The sequence below is a fragment of the Mytilus edulis genome, chromosome 11 (genome assembly GCF_963676685.1).
Source record: "Mytilus edulis chromosome 11, xbMytEdul2.2, whole genome shotgun sequence".
Taxonomy (NCBI): Eukaryota; Metazoa; Mollusca; class Bivalvia; order Mytilida; family Mytilidae; genus Mytilus; species Mytilus edulis.
Window position 1 is genome coordinate 49133188 of NC_092354.1, and position 22782 is coordinate 49155969.

General features: G+C 32.6%; 1 protein-coding gene across 8 annotated transcripts; it reads left to right on the top strand.

Moving 5' to 3' along the window:
- Positions 1 to 972: 972 nt before the first annotated feature.
- Positions 973 to 19794, top strand: LOC139494724 (collagen alpha-1(III) chain-like). Of its 8 annotated transcripts, none has more exons than XM_071282928.1 (32): positions 1002 to 1120; positions 2895 to 2924; positions 3359 to 3415; positions 4325 to 4345; positions 5517 to 5570; positions 6423 to 6479; positions 7036 to 7083; positions 7374 to 7598; positions 7992 to 8021; positions 8592 to 8642; positions 9036 to 9092; positions 9455 to 9490; positions 9849 to 9917; positions 10458 to 10520; positions 11254 to 11307; positions 12183 to 12290; positions 12639 to 12692; positions 13124 to 13177; positions 13442 to 13495; positions 13856 to 13882; positions 14294 to 14401; positions 14703 to 14783; positions 15170 to 15223; positions 15512 to 15538; positions 15760 to 15867; positions 16186 to 16266; positions 16693 to 16854; positions 17422 to 17511; positions 18025 to 18069; positions 18712 to 18771; positions 19054 to 19341; positions 19375 to 19794. In XM_071282928.1, the coding sequence occupies exons 1-32, from the start codon at positions 1048 to 1050 to the stop codon at positions 19725 to 19727; spliced, it is 2679 nt and encodes an 892-aa protein (XP_071139029.1). In that variant the 5' UTR covers positions 1002 to 1047; the 3' UTR covers positions 19728 to 19794. The 8 variants fall into 8 exon arrangements, with proteins under 8 accessions (XP_071139031.1, XP_071139032.1, XP_071139029.1 ...); XM_071282929.1 differs by having other exon boundaries at positions 19054 to 19329; XM_071282932.1 differs by having other exon boundaries at positions 19054 to 19251; positions 19393 to 19794.
- The last annotated feature ends 2988 nt before the right edge of the window (positions 19795 to 22782 follow it).

Below are 22782 nucleotides of genomic sequence, written 5' to 3' on the forward strand. Positions count from 1 at the left end.
CAATTTACAAATATTGCATTAGTGTAATATGATGAAAACATCTATAAATTTTCACAGACATGTAGTGTTCAGTTAATATTTTGATTACATGATATTCAACGTATATCATATATGATTAATTTATAATACTCTGATATTGATAAATTCATTTAGTTTCTACAATTTGATTATTTAATAATGAAACGATTTATAACGTACAAAAGATAACTTCTATGGCCACAACTGCCTCAGATTAATGAAGATTTATAAATGTTCAAATATTCAGTTGAGACCGAACAACAGGTGTTTCCCTCTAAAATGGTCCATGAAAAATGTCCCAGTAAGCAATTTTAAAAATGTACCGACCAAAATACATATTTGTATGCGAAGAATAACTAAAATAGATATTCTAAGAGTGAATCTTAAAGCCACACACAATATCAGCACAACACACCAAACTGCCATGTTACATTAATGTACATATTCTTCAGTTAAATAATATAAGAAAGGTTTAATTTGAAATATTGGTATTGTTAGTTTTATAAGATAAATTACCAATATTCCTTAAGCAGACAAGTTGAGAAGTCTAGTCTAAAACATTAAGATTTTTTGGTACTATTATGAACATTTAAATCATTCTAATCACTCATATGCACATTAATAAGTGGGGTCAAGACCCCCTTTCCATATCAGCTTAACTTCTAAATATGCATAAATAGTATTTACCCTTTGTCTCCAACTGTTGCTGTATGAAAAGGTATCTGAAGAAAAAGGCAACATTGGGGCAATATTTGTAAACTTTTGAAAAATTAATATGAATTTAATTTTTTTTTCGAACTATGTTTTTTTCCAATTTTTGACTATATATTCAATAAAATGTCAACGTGGAATATTAAAAGATCCTATTTTCCTCAAATGTTCAAATATATCTCCCAATTAGGGCCTCATTGGATATTATGAGCCATGACGCAGTACTTACCGGTCGGTATGGTAATCAGTTGGACTGTAGTATAAAAGAATGAGTCCCAGCCAAACTTTACGAGGACAACACAAGTCAGGGTTTTAAACATGGTTCGGTTTTCCCTAGCATCGGTACTATTACTGGCAGTCACCAGCACAGCTTTCGCTGGACCAGTTAGTGGTAAGACGAACTTAATTGGCAATTCATTTAATTAAATTTAAATTAGTTGTCCAATTTCAATGATTTTATTCTAATACTTAAAGATTTTTGTGAAATTGGTTTCTGATTATTTCTTAAAAAATATTCAAGATAATTATAAAGTTATTTAAATTTATAAATATTTAAATGATTTGGTGTATTCGAATGAGATGAATTATCTTACTTTACATTTTTAAAAACTATTTCTGTACACTTTTTTTGAATTTGTTTTTAGTTTTCATTAATTTTTTTTTTCTAAAACATAAGTTTAATGTTTTGTATATTGCTGTCTTGGAATTTCTTTAGGAAATAAACCAACAAGATGATAAAGAGGCAAATCGTTTTACTGGTGCATTGCATCTAGATCTAGTGAAATGATTTGGTGTATTCAAAAATGATAAAGAAACCACTACTTATGCAAGACTAAACATTTATTATTGTATATGCAATTACTCTTGTACATTTGTTTACTGTTCTACTAGTTGACTAAATTTTCCAATGATTTTGAAAATTTATTTATTTTTATCTTATTTTTTACTTTTGATGTTAAAGTTTTTACTTTGGATGTTAAAGTTTTTACTTAAGTAACTTTGTATGTAGAATGAGCCCTACCTTTCTGATACATTAAGCATAAGTCGACCTATTAACGCAACAGTTGTCACATAGAAAGGCTTAACAAACGGAAGTTAATGAAGCAAAAGGAATTATGGGTATTTGTTCATGACTGACAGAAAATCGAATGTTGTCTTTTCACAGCTCCTTTAGATTTCCATTATTTTCACATTATGTTTACATATTGGAATAACTTACACTTAATCAGATATTTAATCAGATGAATAATAACAACATATTAATATACTTGTACACCATATTGAAAATTATAATATTTTTAGGAAATACTTAAAATATTCGACTTCGCTTTCATACTTGAAAGTTATGCATCGGCATTTATATTTGATGTAGGCAATCAGTTTTAGGACTTATAAAATTTTTCAACTTTAATCATAAACAAACTTTTTGATTAATAACATACAGAAACAATCTAAATTCGAAACTAATCAATGTTGAATATGATTTATTAATTAAATTCGAGGTAAATGCAAATGATTTCTTTCCATTCTTTGGTTTAATACTACAATGTGAAAAATATATTTGAAAGCTCAGAGTTTATTAAAAATAAGCTCAACCATTTACAAGAGAGGCCCCTCATGGGGGGGGGGGGGGTCCTAGTAATCACATAATCACCATTTTTTTGCCAATATAATCACATAATCATTAAATATTTGCTTATCTTTAGTAATCAAATAATCATAAACTAAAAATACAGTCCTAGGTAATCAAATAATCATGAAATATTTGGCTTAATAATCAAATAATCATTAAAAAAACGACCAAGTAATCACATAATCAAAAACCCCATGAGGGCCCTCTTTATTTCATCAATCAACATTATGTGATTATATGTGATAATCACATACGCTCATGAATGATCAAACCATAATAGCAATCTGAAAGTCGGTACTATACTATATCGTTTTAATTAATACTTGATATTCAAACAAAAACAACCATACATCACATTGTTTTCTATTTGTTTACTTTCGATTCAATAAGAAACTCTTGAACAATCCCCGTCGCAGAGATAGTATTAGATACTTCCATATTAGGGAACACTAAGAATAGTATTTTGCGGCATGTAGGAAACGGCTACGAAATCTGTTCCGGATATTCATTCTTAAATTCTCTCTCTTTTTAGATTATGGTGGTGGTGGAATCAAAGTAGTACGTAAGTACCTATTATTATTTGTATGTGGAACTCCAATCGGCCATTGACGTTTTCCAGTGAATATGAGAAAAACACAAAGAAGTAACAGTTTCTGGATATAGAAATAACTAGTTGTAGTAGAATTGGGGGTGACCAATACAATTATTTAAAGTGTATCAATGTTTCGACGTGTTCTCACCAATTCATGTAAAATAGATTTTTTTTCCATTTTAAGGCTTTATACAAAAGTAATTCTTACAAAATATTTATAATCTTTTAAAGTATCTGGTTACTTCATCCTAGTTTTCAATACATTACATTTTCCCTTTTGATTTAAAAATATTGATTAGAAAGGGAACGTATAAAGTTCACTGACAGTTTCTAATTTGCTTTTTTTTAATGAACAACATTTAGAATTTGAGAATATTTGTAAATTGTCTTATTTCAATTTTCAGCCTACCACGGAGGCGGAGGTGGAGGCGGCGGCGGTGGCGGTGGAGGCCATGGCGGAAGTATGTATTTTTTAAATTTTAAACATGCCCCAATCTTAAGTTTGTTGTCTCATTGTTTCAATGTTCATTCATTCATTTTATATTATCCGAGAATAAGATATCTAGAATCCATAAAAAAATATTCTTTTCGGGAACAAACATCAACTACGGATAGGGTTGGTAGGTTGGATACATCCCCAGAGTCCTTGTTTTTAACTAAAGCATTTTACTAATATAGATAATCAATACAATTGAAATTAAAAAAAATCAGTTTGAATGCAGTCTTTTATATCTTATCCTCATTGTCGTGGAATATCGTTAAGTTTTAGTTCTGCAAATCAAATCTAGCGCATAGTCGGGGAATACGCACTATTCCGTCATGAGCTCTGACTTGTATATCGACTTATTAAAACTAGAGTGTAAAGCGCCAAAACTTGCGTCTCCAACAAAAATCAAGCGTCTTTGATATCATTGAGAAAAAAGCAATCAAAGGGTTAATCATATCTTTCAAATAACTTTTAGAAATAATATTGCCGCTTGTGCATCATTGCAATATGTTGTACAATTTAAATATGCTGACTTGGTTTTTGGTAGTAGAAATATGTAAAAAAAATATATGAGAGAGGCAACCATCTTTTTTATCACATAACTCAAGACACAAGTATTTATAGCAACTCTGCCCGCTTATATCTTCAAAAATTCAAAATCACTCTCTCCATATCCGTTTACTTTTGAGTTTTCAGCATTTTGAAATGTTTTAATGAAAAAACACATTGGTTCAGCTCAAGCATCAATGCTAACGATTTGAATAAATATTAATACAGATTTAAAGCAATGATAAAAAAAAATTTGGAAAAACTTCCGCAAATATACAATATCGTATTATAATGACTAGCAAAGTTAAAGAAGACGCTATTATTTCATTTGTAGGCTTTCGCAACGGAAGACATGGTAAGCGCATTCAGCTGCACTTATAATTTCTGCATCTGCATGCAAGCATTCAAAGATCAATTGTGTAACACAAAAAGATCATGCATTTTTAAAAGCAATTTTATAGGATACTAGTATGTGTAACTGATGAAATAGCTGCTTTTTTGTTTAACTGCATGAACGCTTTATTTATCAAGTATGCTGTCTGCATACAAACATTCAAAGCTGCTTTTTGTTTAATCTGCATTACATCTGTCGCTTTATTTATCAAGTATGCTGTCTGCATACAAACATTCAAAGCTGCTTTTTGTTTAATCTGCATTACATCTGTCGCTTTATTTATCAAGTATGCTGTCTGCATACAAACATTCAAAGCTGCTTTTTGTTTAATCTGCATTACATCTGTCGCTTTGTTTATCAAGTATGCTGTCTGCATACAAACATTCAAAGCTGCTTTTTGTTTAATCTGCATTACATCTGTCGCTTTATTTATCAAGTATGCTGTCTGCATACAAACATTCAAAGCTGCTTTTTGTTTAATCTGCATTACATCTGTCGCTTTATTTATCAAGTATGCTGTCTGCATACAAACATTCAAAGCTGCTATTTGTTTAATCTGCATTACATCTGTCGCTTTGTTTATCAGTTTATCAGGTATGCTGTCTGTTTCAAAGACGGGGGAAAAAGAAAAGTAAATCTTGCTGTTAAGTTAACGCAATGAGAAAAAGATCGCACAGAAAAAGATCGCACAGAAAAAGATCGCACCAATTTTTATATGCCTATGTTCTTGCTGGATGCTATTCTTTTTTTTTTATAATATCGGAGCAATTTATTATGCAATTCATATGAGCGTAGGACATTTGTACATGCTGAATTTTAATCCAATTAAACGAGTCCTTTCCATTTGAGTTGGTGTATTTCGTAAATTGTCCATAACACGTTTTCACTAAATAAACATTTCTTCAATTGGGTATTCAAATGGTTGATATTTTTCCTTTAAAATTTACAATCTGAGGAAGAGGGGCTTAGATAAAACAGATACTTATCGGACCTACCTCCTTAAATGAACATTTGTTAATAATAAATTGGTGTAGACCTTTTGCTAAAAGAGCACCATTAGGTGCATACCTGTTTAGACCAAACCTTTTGAGACAGAACATATCTATAATATTTGTTCATACCTTTTATACAGGCGGTATTGGTGGTATCGGAGGAGGATCATCACATGCACATGCCCACTCTTCAGGTACATGCACATATGATTTTTATTTTTTATTGCAATGCACATATGTTGTAAAAGTTTTATTGCAATGCACATATGTTTTAAAAGTTTTGTTGCAATACACATTTGCTTTAAAAGTTTTATTGCAATGCATATAAGTTGTAAAAGTATGTTTTAAAAGTTTTATTGCAATGCACATTTGTTTTAAAAGTTTTATTGCAATGAACACATGTTTTAAAAGTTTTATTGCAACACACATTTGTTTTAAAAGTTTTATTGCAATGCACATATGTTTTAAAAGTTTTATTGCAATGCACATTTGTTTTAAAAGTTTTATTGCAATGGACATATGTTTAAAAAGTTTTATTGCAATATACATTTGTTTTAAAAGTTTTATTGCAATTCACATATGTTTTAAAAGTTTTATTGCAATGCACATATGTTTTAAAAGTTTTATGCAATGCGCATTTGTTTTAAATTTTTTATTGCAATGCACATATGTTGCAATGCAGTATTATTTCAATTCATCAATTTGTTTCATGAACATTCGAAGAAAATATATTTGTATCTGGACAAAATAAATCAATTAATAATTATACCTATAATTACTTTGAAATTTTATTTTCGTTTGTTTCATGATAACTTATTCTTAAGAATAAAATCTGAACTTGTTCTAAAGTCCTCATCATTCATTGCAAGCAAAACAACGAAGCCTCTTAACAGAAACATTAAAACAGGATTTTAAATAAAGTTATTAATGTTTATGATTATGAAATCAACTACGATTAAACCAACGCGCCTACAAAAAGAAACTTTGTAAAATTTACTGATATATAATTAAGATATTGGCCTCAAATACGAGTTATTTTTTTTCAGCATCTGCCCATGTGCACCATTTTGGACCAGGTGGATCTTCACATGCATCAGCTGGTTGTAAGTAAAAGAAACCTTCCAAATGTTGATCAAATAATTAAAAAAACAGTTTTACTGGGAATATAGAACAATGCAAATGTCTCGAAAAACTTTTAATTTTTCCGGTTTTTTAATTTTCGACATTTAAAAATAGAAAAAATAGTTTACGGGTATAACTGAAAGTATAAACATCACGTTCAAAATCGAAATCATGAGAATGGACCTGTCAAAACTAAAGGACAAAGTCAGAAAAGAGATAATCGAATACATTGAAAATAAATGAAACAGAAATCACACATAGCTCGTCTCTAGACGAAACAAAATGAACCAAAAATACAACCAGAGCATTGCTGTGTACTGGTCGACATTGATTTAATAAAAATATAAACATATAACGATGTATTTAGTATTATTATAAATGATACAACTCTTAATCAGAGACCAGATGAGATAAAAACTAATAGAAATAGGTTACCGAATAACCATCAACAACAAGCAAAACCGCATACCGCATTGCACGCTTTTTAAAAAGCAATTGAATATGTAAACAAATTAAACGATTATGTTTTTTTTACAGCATCATCCCATGCATCCGCATCCCATAACGGTTTAGGAGGTGGCAGTGGTAAGTATCTTAGCATTTTGACCACGTGTTATTAAGTTCCGACTAGATGATGATGAATGGCTGCTTAACATTTAGCGCAAAATTGATATTCCGAAAGGAACACATGTATTTTTCTGTTTAACAACAGATAAATGTTTGGTAACTTGTTTGAATTTTTGAAATTTTAAATCTTGTCAAGATCCTACTATTCGTTGTATTTTGCTTCAAACTCATCTTTTAAACATTTGCATGCATACATTATAATTCAGTCTTAAAAAGTAACTCTTTTTACGAACCTTATTATATTTCAGCTCATGCACATAGCAGTTCCAGCGCCAACGCTCATTCCGGTGGATTCGGTGGATTCGGCGGTATTGGCGGTATTGGCCCAGGAGGAAGTGTCGGAGGCGGTATTGGCCCAGGAGGAAGTGTCGGAGGCGGCATTGGCGGTATTGGCGGTATTGGCGGCGGTGGTGGACCAGGCGGTAATGGCGGTATCGGATTCGGACCAGGATTCGGACCAGGATTCGGACCAGGTAAGCTAACTCATTTAATTTGAATATGCTTAATTATATAAAAAAAAAATCTTCAGCGTTTATTTTTTTTTTCAATCTTGCTATCTATAAAAAGATAGCGGTCTTTTTTTTTATATTCGGTACTTTATTTAACTTTAAGTTTGTTTAAGGAGACCTGAGTTTATTCAATTTACTCATGTAAAAATATGATACATGTATAATTAGCAAACATTGTTATTTTGAAAAATTTTACCCTCTATTTAAAGACCGAAAAGTAACTTATGTATGAATAATATAAAATCTGTCAATATATTGAATTTATAAGATTTGTTGTCTCCTTCGATTATACTGAAAATGGATCGTAAATCTGTTTTATATTCAATATTATTTCAAAATATTGTTTATTTGTTGTAGGTTCATCTGCTAGTGGATCCGGAAGTGGCAGTAAGTTATTCATTTCAACGTTAATATAAGGGAGCAACCATTTGACTTCAAAGGAGGGTTATTGTTTTTTGTTTTAGTCAGTTTTTAAAAAAATAATAATTTCAACGCTCTCAATCAATTTTTTTTGTTCAAAATTTAACACTATAAGGTATAGGGAAAAATCTTGATTTAGAATATATGTTTGGTATAATAGAATAATTTTTTCATCAATGTGAGAATCAAAATAATATTTTTTAGGAAAAATAAAAAATAAACCATTTGAAGTTAAATGGGCGTTCCCTTATGAATAACATATGATTATTAAATTGATGATTTGATTGAAAGAGACAATTCGGTGTGTTTGAATTAATTTGACTGCTTATGCAGATTTTCAGTACAAATTAAAATAAGACCAAGATATATAGACTCGTATTATCAGTAGACGTTAGCAATGAACACATTTTCAACTTAAGATGGCAATAAAATAACAACAACATATTTTCCAATTTTTAATACGGTAAGGTGTCTATTGAAGTTGTAGGACATATTCTCCTATTTTAAACTTTTGTGACTTTTGTTTTTTCGTTATAGGCGCATTCGGTGGTCCAGGAGGTTCAAGCGCAAGCGCAAACGCAGCTGCACGTAAGTATTTTATGAAAACATTCAAGATAGACAAAGTTACAATATGTAAACTTCTTATCTTATTGTTAATTTCAATGATTTATCAATAAATATTAGGGAAAAGTCGGCCAAAACATTCATCTTTGAATATTGGCTTCAATATTAAATTCATTTCCCGCCGATAATTTTTATTTTAATATGTATACACTTATTTACTCACAAAACTTGCATTATAGTTCGAAAGTCTCCGCCTAATTCTTATCTTCTAAACGTGAATTCTACCCGCCTCCTTGCTTATATTGGCTACGAATGCGGTCTATTAAAATAGTAACCTGTCACGAAAAATTGCGTGAAACCAATTACAGTTAAGGCTTTCTATTTATGTAAACAATATGGTTTATTTGGTATTAACAGGTGCAAATGCAAATGGTGGTGGAGGATTCGGTGGACCAGGTACCCCAGGAAACTCAGGTAACATATTGTTTTAGAATTTCGTTGGAAGTTCGTCGATTAAGCATGCGCGAAGGCGTATAAGACACAGATCGATAACGGTCTCCGAATTTGGATATTTTCTCAAAAATGGTGTTTTATGATGAAATAATATTGTTTCAAAGACAAATTTAAGAAGTATTTAACACAACATTTTAAAGTCATTTCACTAATATTCTCGACTTTGTGTGGTTTAAAATTTATCCGTTTTTTTTTAACTCATATTAAAATGTATTTTTAGTGACGTTGAAATGACGATGATATTCTTTTCATTCGAACTTTTTTAACAAATTTTGTATATTCTATAACCATTATGCAATATACTTAACATACTTATATTGTAGGACCACCAGGCCAACCCGGACTACCAGGAGCACCAGGTATACATATTTTTCCAATGTCCAGTTCCCTGCCATTTAAATTTGATTTTGGATATAACATGTCTTCTGATTGGCTGAATGTTTTTGTCAATCATTTTAACGGCAACTGAGTACAAACACCATCGACCTATTTATAATCCTCCGATATCATACTAACGGGATCAATATACCTTTATTCTATACTTTATGACCATATACGTATCATATCATAAATATGTTTTATTTTACAAATGATGTCAACTGTATCTGACTTTCATCTCCTCAAAGTCGATTTTCTATAAGGAATGCAAAAGGATTTATTAAGATTTCATTTCGTTTTACAAATATATGTTCAAAACTAATCTTTATTTTTATAAAGGCCAACCAGGACGTCCAGGAAGTACCCCACCAGGTCGACCAGGAAACCCCGGACCACCAGGTCAACCAGGTAAAAAAATGCATTAAATATGCAACTGCAAAGCTAAATCATAAGCCCCAGCTATAGTGAAACTATGACGACTTAAATGTTTCAAGATGACAACATTATTAAAGTTATCAGGTCTTACAGTAGACATGGTGCTTTTATTTTCAGAAAACATACTAATTATGCATAACTTTAAACTGTCATATTTCAAAATGAATGATTTTTTTGTTTGAAAATAAGGCAATGTTGTAAACGATCCTATTTTCAAATTGTAAAGCAAATTTAAATGTTTACAAGCTATGGTAACATGAGCTTTTCAGAGTGAGACCAGGTCAAATACTATCTATAAATATAAAGAGGTATGATAGGATTGTTAACGAGACAGCTCTTACCCAGATATAGAAGCTAACAACTATAGTTCACCATTCACACTTCAACAATGAGTAAAATCCATAACAAATAGTAGGTTACAAATGCAAAAACAATTGAAACGTAAATTTGTAAACAGGTAGCTATATTAGATACTTATATACTAGATACTTACATAATATATATTGTTTATAGGTAACCCAGGACGTCCAGGCTCTTCAGGAAGACCAGGAGGATCCGGCCAACCAGGAGGTCCAGGTATGTAAACAAGTTAAAACAACAACTTTCACATTCGGCAATCCTCGGTAGAATCCGCTACTTTCCTTCTATCCTTTAGATGAAGGTACGGAATCGGCCGAGTTGAGACGAAGGCAATTTTGAATGTCATGCGCCTGATGCACTTCTCTGGATTCACCTTTGAGTGAAATGCTAAAAAGCCGAAAATCTTGGGTCGATTGTAAACGTAATAACTTTAATGGGTATTATTTTGTCTTATTTTCTCAATTTAATGTCAAATTTTATGAGAGAGTATTTTAAACGACACAAAGAGAATATTAAGATGATAACTTTGAACAATTGGCATAACAAATTAATAATCGAAAACAATAATAGTTGTCTGGTCTATGGTCGAGTTCTTGTCGCTTTGACAATTTTAGTAATAAAAAAAAAATAAAAATAACAAACCCCGAAAGGACAAACATCGGTCAAAGAAACGCTGCACACACACACAGGCAAATGGATATAGAGTACAACGAACACCATTAAGAAGTTGAAATGAGCTCAGGTGCTCCGGAAAAGAAAGACTTTTCAAGACTGTCTTGCAAGAAATAATCATGAAAAAGAAAAACAATTTTCAAGTCTTGCATTCTTGATATATACGTGGATAATATTCGCGAGCGAAAGGTCAGAGTACCTCTCGTATGCAACGAATATATAAAACAAGTCATATTACGATATATATGAAAACATACACGTATATTTTATTTAACAGGACGTCCAGGAACCCCCGGCAAACCAGGAAACCGAGGACAACCAGGACAGCCAGGTAATGTTATCCCTATATTGGAGACACAGGGAGATCTTTACAAGTCATTTTGTTTTAACGATGCTGTTGATGGATTGATGTCTTATTAGTTTTAACACAATATTTACTTTTATTCATTTTTATGATTTGATAATATCCAGATATAAGAAGATGTGATATGAGTGCCAATCATACAACTCTCCATCCATGTCGCGATTTTTAAAAGTAAGCTGAATAATACTAATTTGACGAAATATAAGTACCGCACTGGCAGATATACAGAAAAGAGCTCCGATCAAGTGAAAAAAAAAGATTATTTATCATTCATGAGAACATTGTAGATGTAATCTTAATCATAATAAAAGCACTACCACGTTTTGAGCCCCCTTCCCCCTAAAAAATTAAAGAAATCACAAAAAATTACAACACGACATTTGTTTGTAATCATGATAGAACAAAAATACTTTTGCTGGCTTTTCATCAAACGGCCAACTTAAAATATCATAGATAAATATACTCGTAGGATAAAACTTATATAGGTTGTTGGGATGGTAAATATCTAATTTTTATATGAAATTTTCAAATAATACAGCTGCCCGAGAATCTATACCAGTGCCAATACAGAAACAGCCAGTTTATAACACTTTTATTAAATAATCCAACTTTATCAATACAGACTTGTTCTGAATGCTGTATTACATACATCAAATGTTAATATAGGGCCAATATTTCCAGTACGGACTGGCAATGAATCCTGAATTATATGCACAATATATGTTTACATGTAATTCAGGATTCATTGCCAGTCCGTATTGGAAAATTAGACCGGGTCAAAATAAACTTAGATAGATTAATGGGATGGTAAAGATTTGATTGTCTGTTGTTTTGTATTATAGGCGGCCCAGGACAACCAGGTCACCCAGGAGCAGGAGGACAACCAGGACGAAACGGAAATCCAGGAAACCCCGGTAAACCAGGAACACCAGGTCACCCAGGAACAGCAGGTCAGTATATTATGTCTAGACTGAAAATCATCTTCATAGCTACAATAAAATTAAATTCGAACTTAAAATATTGGAGAAAAACAACACTAAATGATTGATTCTAAACAGTTTGTAATTGTTGCAATGGGAAATTGCATGATATGTCAAATCTGTATTTTCTCAACACCTTTCACCATAATTGTTAATTTTAAGTCAGATTTTTTGTCATGTATTTACATTTATTACACAATTTTTGGATACTTATTTTGGCCCAAGATTCATTCCTTTAATAAGTTTTGTAATAATCATAATCCAGACACAGATATTCTCATATTATCTTAAACATATGTTTTGTGTTGTATCTTATAGGATCACGAGGAATGCCAGGAACCCCAGGAACCCCAGGACAACCAGGAATTCCAGGTAAAATAATTGTATACCCTTAAGTGTGAGATACCCATAAACAATGATAAATACCAGGACAATTAGGAACATAATAGTATGATGTGATTTTACTTTATATGTGTTAAATACACAGGAAAAACCAGGACAACCAGAAATTCCTGGTAAACTAATTGTGTACCCATAAGTGTTAGATACCCAAGAACATCAGGACAATCAGGAACATAATTGTATGATGGGATCTTACTCTATAAGTGTAAAATACACAGGAAAACCAGGACATCCAGAAATTCCTGTAAATAAAATACTTTTAAGCCGAGGAGCACCAAATATAAAAAAAAGGCGGAAAAATATATAGAAAACTTAAAAAAATAATTAGAAAAACGTTCTGTGACTCATTTCGCTAGTGTACTCATTAACAGTCTAGTAAATGCCATGAACTGTATTTGTAGGCACCGTCGGAGGACGAGGACCAAGAGGACCAGCTGGAATCATCGGATTAATTGGTAAGCAAATTGGACCAATCAGAACCTCCAAAAACAGAATCGTTTGCATTATGCAATACCATTTATGATTAGTTAATTGAAAAGGAATAAATGAATACTATTTTACATACCATTTATATTTGATTTATGTGATCAGAAACTCCATTTACGGATTACATATACTATTTAAATTGGATGTGTCACTGTTACACATTTAGATTTTTCTTTTTTTAAATTTTTGAAAATTTAATGCCGATATAAAAATCTTTATTTTTTTGTTAACAGGACCAAAAGGAAATCCAGGAGAGCCAGGAAATCCAGGTGCACCAGGAGGCCCAGGTATGTATTACTGCCAATCAAAGGTTCGAATCTTGGTTAATAGCAATAAGTCATTTTATGTTTACGATTTTGGTATAAAATCATATGCAGATTAAGATTCAATATAATTTTATTAAAGTATTCACGTTATTTTTTGATAAAACAATTTTAGTAACTTAGATTTATAATGTTTGAAAATAGATTACTCAAATTCAAGAGTTTTGTCCCGTATCAAACGTCTAGTTCGTTTATACGTAGTAGTATACGTATTACACATATTTCATACGTATTATACATATATTGTATACGTATTATACATATATTGTATACGTATTAAACATATATTGTATACGTTTTATACATTTTGTTTTATTTTTGCAGGATCTACAGGACCACAAGGACCACAAGGTAAGGTTTTTCATTTTTTTTTAACTTCCGAGAGTGAACGTGAAAAACGAACTGTCTTTGACAATCTTAACTTTAATGATGAAGAATCGGAATCATAAAAATCTAAAGGTATCAAAATAATCGACGAATAAAACAGTAACTCAATTTTATAAGTAAAAGTAACATGTATCTCTGTAGTTTGCAGTTTCAGAATCTAATCAATTCTGGGTAAATTTTAACAAGCTGTTCTCCAAAACGTTTTGATTGGCTTACAGCATCCTAGACATTGGGAATTCAACCAATTAAGTGGCGTTATTTAAATTCTGGGTTACGAACAATGACATTACCCACAATCCTTTAGATGTTTAAACGGGGAATTGTCTTACATGTAGCTTCAATACATCTTGACATCAATTTTGTTTATTCTTAAAGGACCAGCCGGAGGACCAGGAGCATCAGGCGGACCAGGAGACAAAGGTGCACCAGGTACACCAGGAGGAACTGGACCAAGAGGACCAATCGGACCATCAGGACCATCAGGTATATCAATTGTTTAAAACACCCCCTTTTGAATTTTATAGTACACTGCATCCTTTTCACTAATTTGGTGCTTATTTAGATTCTATAAAAAAAATGGTAAAAAAGTAGTCAAAAAAGGAAAAGCTCTGAATGTTAAGATAAAAACAGGATATAGAATATGTAATTGATTTACTGTTCCAGTTATGCAATTATAAAAACTCGTCAAGTTTATCTTCCCTCAATTATTAAAAAAACCCAACAATACAGTAAAATTGTAAAATGAAATGTATTACGCTGACTGTGTATTCAAATGTGTCTTCAGGAGCACCAGGAGACCAAGGACCACAAGGAGGTAGAGGAACACCAGGACTCGCAGGCAAACCAGGACCTAAAGGACTACAAGGTAAGTTAAGACTGGAACTTTAAATGTTCACTTGAGATCATTCCCGTATGTGATGGGGCTCGTTCTGCAAGTTCTTTGGTTTTGTTAGATGTGTTTGTCTACTATTGTTTGTCTTCTTCGTTTGTGACCACGGCGTTGCTAGTTTTGTTGTTGACTTATGAATTTAAACGTCCCTTTGTTATTCCTCGCCTCTTTGTTGAAAGGTAGAAATTTAAAAAAAGGGTCTGATTCAGTGTATTTCTTGACTTAGTTTTACGTTTTCTACAAAAGTCAAACTCGCTTTAATATTATGTCTCAATCATAAATTCAAAACAGTGCCAAGATACATAATTATATAATGCACAAATAAATGTAAATGTAAAAAATGTACCTTTTTTTATCTTTAGGATCAAATGGAGAAGTTGGACCACAAGGACCATCTGGACCCGCAGGACCACAAGGTACATATACCCTTGAATATTTGGTATAAAGACAAATAAAACGCTTCAAAAGTACATTTTAATGCACCAAATTTTTTAATAACTATTAGGACAAAGTTTAATAGCAAATTGGAACGCATTAAAAAACATGATATATGAATACGTAATAAATATAAAAGTGCACATACAAGACATAACCATTCATGCTCATGCATTGGTTCCTTAGTTTCTTTAACAATACAATTTAAAAAAAACACCGTTTGACGGTTCATATGGCTGTATCTTATATTGACTTTTTTGTATTTACAGGCCCACAAGGAAAGAACGGTGTCAAAGGTAATATATTTTATTTATATTTGTAGTAGTTATATACTAAATGCATATGGTAGTCTGTTTGTACAATCATCGTTAATAGACTATTTAGTTCCTTTGATATTTCTTAGTATAAGCAAAATTTTAAATTAAAGCCATTAAATTCATACGTTCCCACAAGTATCATTAGATGAACAATACATTTAAGGTGTTTTACAAAAGGAATATTTATTTTTAAATTGTAGGAGCAGCAGGAGATCAAGGAGCTAGGGGACCAGAAGGAAAAGCCGGACCAGCTGGACCACAAGGAGAAACAGGACCAAAAGGACCAACAGGAGCACAAGGACCAGCCGGTAAAACTATATAAATCAATTGTTCGATAAACTGCCACAACGAAATAGTTTTAATTATTTTAGTACATACATGTTGCAGCTTTACATGTGTATTATAAAACAATGTGTTTGTGTTTGAAAGGTTTCTATCACGTCTTTAACTTGTCCTTAAAAATATTGTTAGAAATTCGTGATGTCGAAACGATTCACAAAAATTGCAAACCAAAAGAAAATTTCATTTAGATCTATTAAGAATAGTCCATTGTAAATTTACCATTTAATTTTTAAACCACATCTGATAGTTAACAATGTTCTAACCATGGTGTTTACTTAATATAGGTCCAGCCGGACCATCAGGAGAACAAGGACCAGGAGGGGAAAGAGGAGGCCAGGGACCACAAGGAGCTGAAGGACCAAGTGGTAGGTGTTACATTGAAGTCAGGTGATCTGTCTTAACAAATATTAAATAATCTCTATACAGAAGAATGTTCCTTGATAGATTAGAGATTATAGGGGTCACTGAGTTATCTACTCGTTTGATGTCAAATTCTAAAATTATTGATTCACACTTTTAATGCTTTATTTTACTTCAGCTGGCTCCTACACAAAAATATATACTGGTTTAGCGAAATGAAAGTCACAATAAACTCTGAAACATATAAATTAACCAAAATTTAAATAAAAAGCATACAAGACTAAGGAATGCTATAGTTTCCTGATTTTGGACAGACCCAAACATATCTTACGATTTTTCCACTAATCATCTGTGTGACTTTCGTGATGATTCTAGTTCTGATTTCATTATATTTTCAATTTAATTATGACAAATGTGGCTTCGATTTACAGGACCAGCAGGACCAAGAGGACCAGCAGGATCCCAAGGACCAAGTGGTGAACGCGGAGAACCAGGAGCACCAGGTAAAAAAGGACCAAATGGAGACCGAGGAAACCAAGGATCACCAGGAGCACCAGGCAAAAACGGTGCACGAGGAAATAGAGGATCAAGAGGTCAGTGCTTGTTATTGTTTATGTTTCGGTTGCCAATCAATATGGCCGCCATGGCTAAGAATAGAACATAGGAGTGAAATGCAGTTTCTTTGCTTATATATCTGAAACTAAAGCATTTAGAGTAAATCTGACATAGAGTAAAAAGGTTCATCAGGTTTAGGTCAACTGCCCTGAAATTTTCAAACGAATCATATATATGTTTCTAATCTTGATATTTTTTTGCAAGACATTGTAAGGGCAAAGTTCAACGGGAAATGCATGTTAAAAGAAAACAATGAATATTAAATATAACAAAGATTTTATAAGTAACAGAATCGTACATTGTAAAATAGAAAGATTTTTTGAAAATATGAAAACACTTTTACAAGTAAATAATATGTATTCTCATTCTGAAAATGCCATTACACTTAAACATTTCAATTACCAGTATTTTAACTCAATGTACTGAATAATAAAAATAAATTTAGAACGGAACAAATGAAATCTCCTTCTAACAATTTAAATTATCATTTTGTCAATGTATTTGTTCTGATGATTAACATATTTAAACGATGGATTTCTTCAAAGGAAGCAACGGATCACCCGGCAGATCAGGATCACCAGGAAGCCGAGGAAAACCAGGACCACAAGGACCACATGGACCAAGAGGATTAAGAGGTATGTAAATTAAATTGAGAATGGAAATGAGGAATGTGTCAAAGAGTCAAAAACCCGACTAAAGAGCACAAAACAGCCAAAGGCCACCAATGTGGCTTTAACACAGCGAGAAAATCCCGCACTCGGGACTCAGATGTGCTCCAGCTGGCCCCTAAACAAAAGTATGTACTAGTTCTGTAATAACTATTTGATAACAAAAACTATTTGAATACATGGATTTTCATATTGAATAAACGCACTGGTAAAGAAGTGTAACTATTTGTAAAAACTGTATGCCAATAACTTACATACTATTTAACCTTACTAATACATGTAATATGTACAATAATATTTTCCATAAAATGAGTACGGTTCATTTCAGGTTTATATATTAGGTTTTATACGAATTAAACCTTAAAAAATGTCATTAAATCCAAAAACCTTTCGATTGGTACAAAAATGGCAACTAACTGAATTTTTACTTATTGATTTGATTGAGATTATTATCTAACCAAAGTGTAATTATTTCTACAGGATCACCAGGACAAAAAGGACCACGTGGAGACCAAGGAGCACCAGGTAAAACTTATATTTGGCGGGAAAAGGATAGGAATATAAATATCTTTATACGTCAGACATTATTCTAACGATTTGTCAGAACATGTTAAATGTATACATCTTCACATTTATTATTTTATATTATTGCAATCAATAATCGGTCAATAGATCGCACGGATTGAACTTTATATAATTAGCCGTTTTAGAATCTAAAGAATCATGGGTAATTTCATTGTGCGTACCCCAAAATGAAAATAACGCCACGTCATTGGTTAAATTTCCATTGTTTATGACATTTTTAACCAATCAGGACGTTGTGGTGTACACTTTTGAAAATATTACCAAGGATGCATTATATTCTGAAACGGCCAATTATCAACATTGAAATCGGTGAACAGAAAGTACGAACATGCAAACCAGTTTGAATACAAAGGGAGGCAAACAAAACGAAAACAAGCACGAGGGATCACAAGACTAACGGAGTTATCTTTCATTGAGCAATTTTCAATTCAAAGGACTATAATAAGTACTGACTAAATATCTTTAAGCTTGATACAGTTACCTCCCTTTACAGCAGAAATAGCCACTCGTTGAACAAAGGACAACAACTCTTGTATTTTCAAAATGATCGTTTTCTAACATTGATGTCTTATTATTTTCTAGGTGTTATTCGTATTGTTATCGATGACCAGAGAACAGGACCAGAAGTTGCAGAATTCCCAGGTAAGATTTTTTTTAAGCAATACTATTCATAGAAAGGTTCCCTGTTTTACATTTTGATCAAATTTTGTAACTTACGCATGTGACTATCTCTGAAAGGACTATATGTATACACTATACAGGTATTCTTAAAGCGAATATAAAGGCGAAGTAAAGTGTTTGGGAAAATATTTAAAAAAAAAAAAATGAAGAAAACAAATACATCAAATAAAAAGACTATCAAACTAGTATATCTTCCATTTCCGTTTTCAACAGGATTTGATTTTACAATTTTCATTTGCACAGGATTTGGTGGATTCGGAGGAGCTTCAGCTAACGCAGCAAGTTCAGCAAATGCATTTGCTGGTGGACCCGGTGGTTCTGCTGGAGCAGGTTCATCATCAGGAGCTAACGCAAACGCAGGTGGATTCCCATTCGGAGGAGGTCCATTCGGAGGAGCAGGAGGTGGTTCCGGAGGAGCAGGTGGCCCAGGAGGAGCAGGAGGCCCAGGAGGAGTAGGAGGAGGAGTTGGAGGTGGATCAGGAGGAGGAGGAGTTGGAGGTGGACCAGGAGGAGTAGGAGGTGGAGTAGGAGGTGGATCAGGAGGAGTAGGAGGAGGAGTTGGAGGTGGACCAGGAGGAGCAGGATTTGGTGGATTTGGAGGAGGATCAAGCGCTGGAGCATCATCATCAGGATCAGCATCTGCATCTAACGGTGGACCATTCGGAGTACTCAATGTAGGACCTGGAGGTGGAATCGGTGGTGGAAGCGCATCAGCATCTGCAGCATCTAGAGCACATGCAAATGCTTTTGGTGGTTTCGGAGGGGGAAGTGCCTCAGCTGGTAGTCATTCCTCATCTAGCTCACACTCATTTGGCGGACACGTATTCCACAGTGTGACCCATCATGGAGGTCCATCACATGGTTCAAGCGGAGGTCACGGAGGTCATGGAGGAGGTCCATACAAACCTGGATATTAACTTTGAATTGACTTCTTTGTAGTAAAATGAATGTTTATTGTAATATTAAAATCTGCAGTCTTCGTAATTATAGTTCTGTTTTCAATTCGCCATTTCATTTTCTAAAGGACCATAGATAATCTCTCAATGCTAATACCTAAACAAAGTAAAATGAAAGAAATACCGAACTCCATGGAATATTCAAATCGAAAAGATCCTAATCAAATGGTAAAATCAAGAGCTAAAACACATCAAACGAATAGAATACAACTGTCATATTCTTCACTTGGTATTACAGCTTGCTTAACTTCTAACACTAAAATGAAAACAACCTCATGCCATTGGTTGAATATTAATGTTGATTTTTGGTGTACACTTTTGAAAATATTACCAGAATGCATTAAATTCTAAAATAACTTAATATAATTCATTAGGAATACGTCAATAAATGCGACCGAACATGACATTCATCTTAAAGACATTTGGAGGTCATACGTAGTTTTCAACATTAAATTTACATATCAGGAGCTTTTGTTGGGTTTGGGGTTGCTCAGTCTTAAGTCTTCTTTGTTGTGCTTGTGATGGCATTGCCAGTTTGTTTTTCACTTGTGAGTTTGGGTCTCCATACTTTCGCTTGTTTTTATATACAATTCATGCCTTAGATATATTAGAATTTTCCATGGTCTGAAAACATTTATTCATTTACTTTAGATATTAAGATAAGGAGATGTTATATGGTTACCAATGAGACATAGATGTGTATAACTAATTGTCACCGTACGACCTTCAACATGAAATGAATACACCAAAAAGGAGCTGAATAAGATACGGAAATGACAAAACATGCATCATTTTAAACGAGAGAAAAAACTGGTTTGATTTATAGTAAAACAATTATCGAAAAATCAAGCATGAATGACATTAACGAACAACAACTACTGCAAGCTTGTGACAGGAATATACATAATATTGGCTTGCGGGTTATGCAAACTGATAGCATTGCCTTTTATTACAAATATTAAAAAAAAAAAACAATGCTTAGCACGAAAATTCACAAGTTGTACAATAACAGTAAGACTAAATTTACAAAAAGTAAAATTAAATTTATAATAACGGGTCGATAAAAATTCATAAGTGGAAAAGTACACAAACTGCAAGAAAAATAAGTACAAACTGTAGTTTCTGACGGGTGGATAAATTATAAGTGAAGAAAGTCATCTACTGGTAGGCAAACCAACAAGCATCCATATCTTAGCAGTATGGTCCGTCTTAAGCTTTCTATGTTGGTTTTTGGTGACTGTTCTCTACTGTCATCTATTGGTTTGTTTTGCCATGGCATTGCCAGTTACCTTTCTACTTATGAGTTGAATATATGTTTGATATATTCCGCCTTTCTTTTAAATCACTTTCACACATACATACACCGAAAATAAATGTTGCAAAATCGTGACGAATAAACAAAGAAAGATGAATGTGGATTTATTACCAATGAGACAATTGTTTACCAAAAGCATAAAAAGAAAGGGATGTAAAAAATGAAAATGATAAAAAACGAAAAGGATAGAATATAAACAGCTGCATAGAATATCAGTAAAGAACAAAAAATTGGTTACTTTCCCCCTTACTTATTTTCCCTATCAAAATATGTACGTTGTTAGAATAAAGTACAAAGAACTTCTGAAGGATTTGCCTTCAACTGCAATTATATTGTATGCTGGCGAAACAAAACTATCAATAGCCCCTGCATGTTTATGCACCTGTCCGGATTGATTGAGGGGCCTGTCGTTCAGCAGTTATCGTTTGTTGATGTTGTTCATTGGTATTTTCCCGTTTGGATATACATGATATATAAATTAGATCGTTGGTTTTCCTGTTCGAATCGTGTACGCTTATAATTTTGGGGTCCTTTATAGCCTGCTGTTTGGTCTGTATCAAAGCCCTGTGTAATAGGCCGTACTTTGACCTGTGTTTGTTATTATCAGGTTGAGAACAACCCTCACTCAGACAAGGGATCATTCTACTGATGTAGAAAAGAAAATAGAAATACCAAGGATTTGTATAGTTCTTCTATACAAAAACTTTGAAAACTTAGAATTTTGTACTCAAAAAGAGGAGATTGAGTTACATCATATTTTAAACAACTTTTTCTAAAAGAGGGGTCCACTTATTTTGAATACTAGTAATATTAAACTGTTAAAGTAAATGTGTTAACATGGTTAAAGTCCAGGAATATTACAAAATTCTTAGACATGTTTTGACCATTTAATACCAGATAGATATATAGTTCTTTGAGAAAATATGAGCCCTTTTGTACAAACAAATATATCATAACTTATATTGATCCCTCATAAAACATGTAAAAGGGAAATTTATTACATTAAGGGGTTGTCCCCAAACTGATTATGACTTGGATGGAGAATTGTCTCATTGTCAGTCACACATACAAAGACCAGATTTAATTATTTCTTGGTGAACAGGGAAAAAATACTTCAGAAATTAAAGAAATGTCAAAGTACAAGTGATAAATCAAGCTTTAATATTGTCAAAACCTACTATTTTATGTTTACAACAAAAATTATTATCGCTCGCCTTTACTTTTCAAGCTTCGCCTCAAAAATTTCCAAATTAAATATTTTTTTATTAAAATTTTCAAATCGCTCGCTCGCCACAAATTTTGGAGTCCAAAAATCCGTAGAACAAGAAATTAAATTGGTGTGGCCTAACAGATAAATTTGTTTTTTTATCAAATACGTGTTGTTTGTCTTAATGTTGGTGTTATGGCACTTTAAGACTAATATGCATTGATATGTTAAGACTGATGGCCTGAAAGAACCCCCATCATCGGATGAAAACTGTCCATAAGAGTAAATAAATCAAGAAGTTTGTACCTGCGATGTATAGGATTCGAACTTATAACCTTAGTATTTAAAATCTAGGGAATCACTTATTCCATTCGGTCATGTCATAATATCCTCTGACTAAAGGCTTCTACATGTGCTAGTAGCTCTTAGTTCATTTATGTATCCTTTTCATGTTGCTTAGTTTCTTTTGTTACCTATTCTGACATCGGAGTCGG

What these genes read in the sequence shown, in the direction of transcription:
- LOC139494724 (XM_071282926.1), top strand. Translation starts at nt 1,048, where the DNA reads ATGGTTCGGTTTTCCCTAGCATCGGTACTATTACTGGCAGTCACCAGC. An exon ending in CTTTCGCAACGGAAGACATG is followed by an intron (nt 4,346 to 5,516) that starts GTAAGCGCATTC and finishes CCTTTTATACAG; the next exon opens with GCGGTATTGGTGGTATCGGA. An exon ending in AAGCGCAAACGCAGCTGCAC is followed by an intron (nt 8,643 to 9,035) that starts GTAAGTATTTTA and finishes TGGTATTAACAG; the next exon opens with GTGCAAATGCAAATGGTGGT.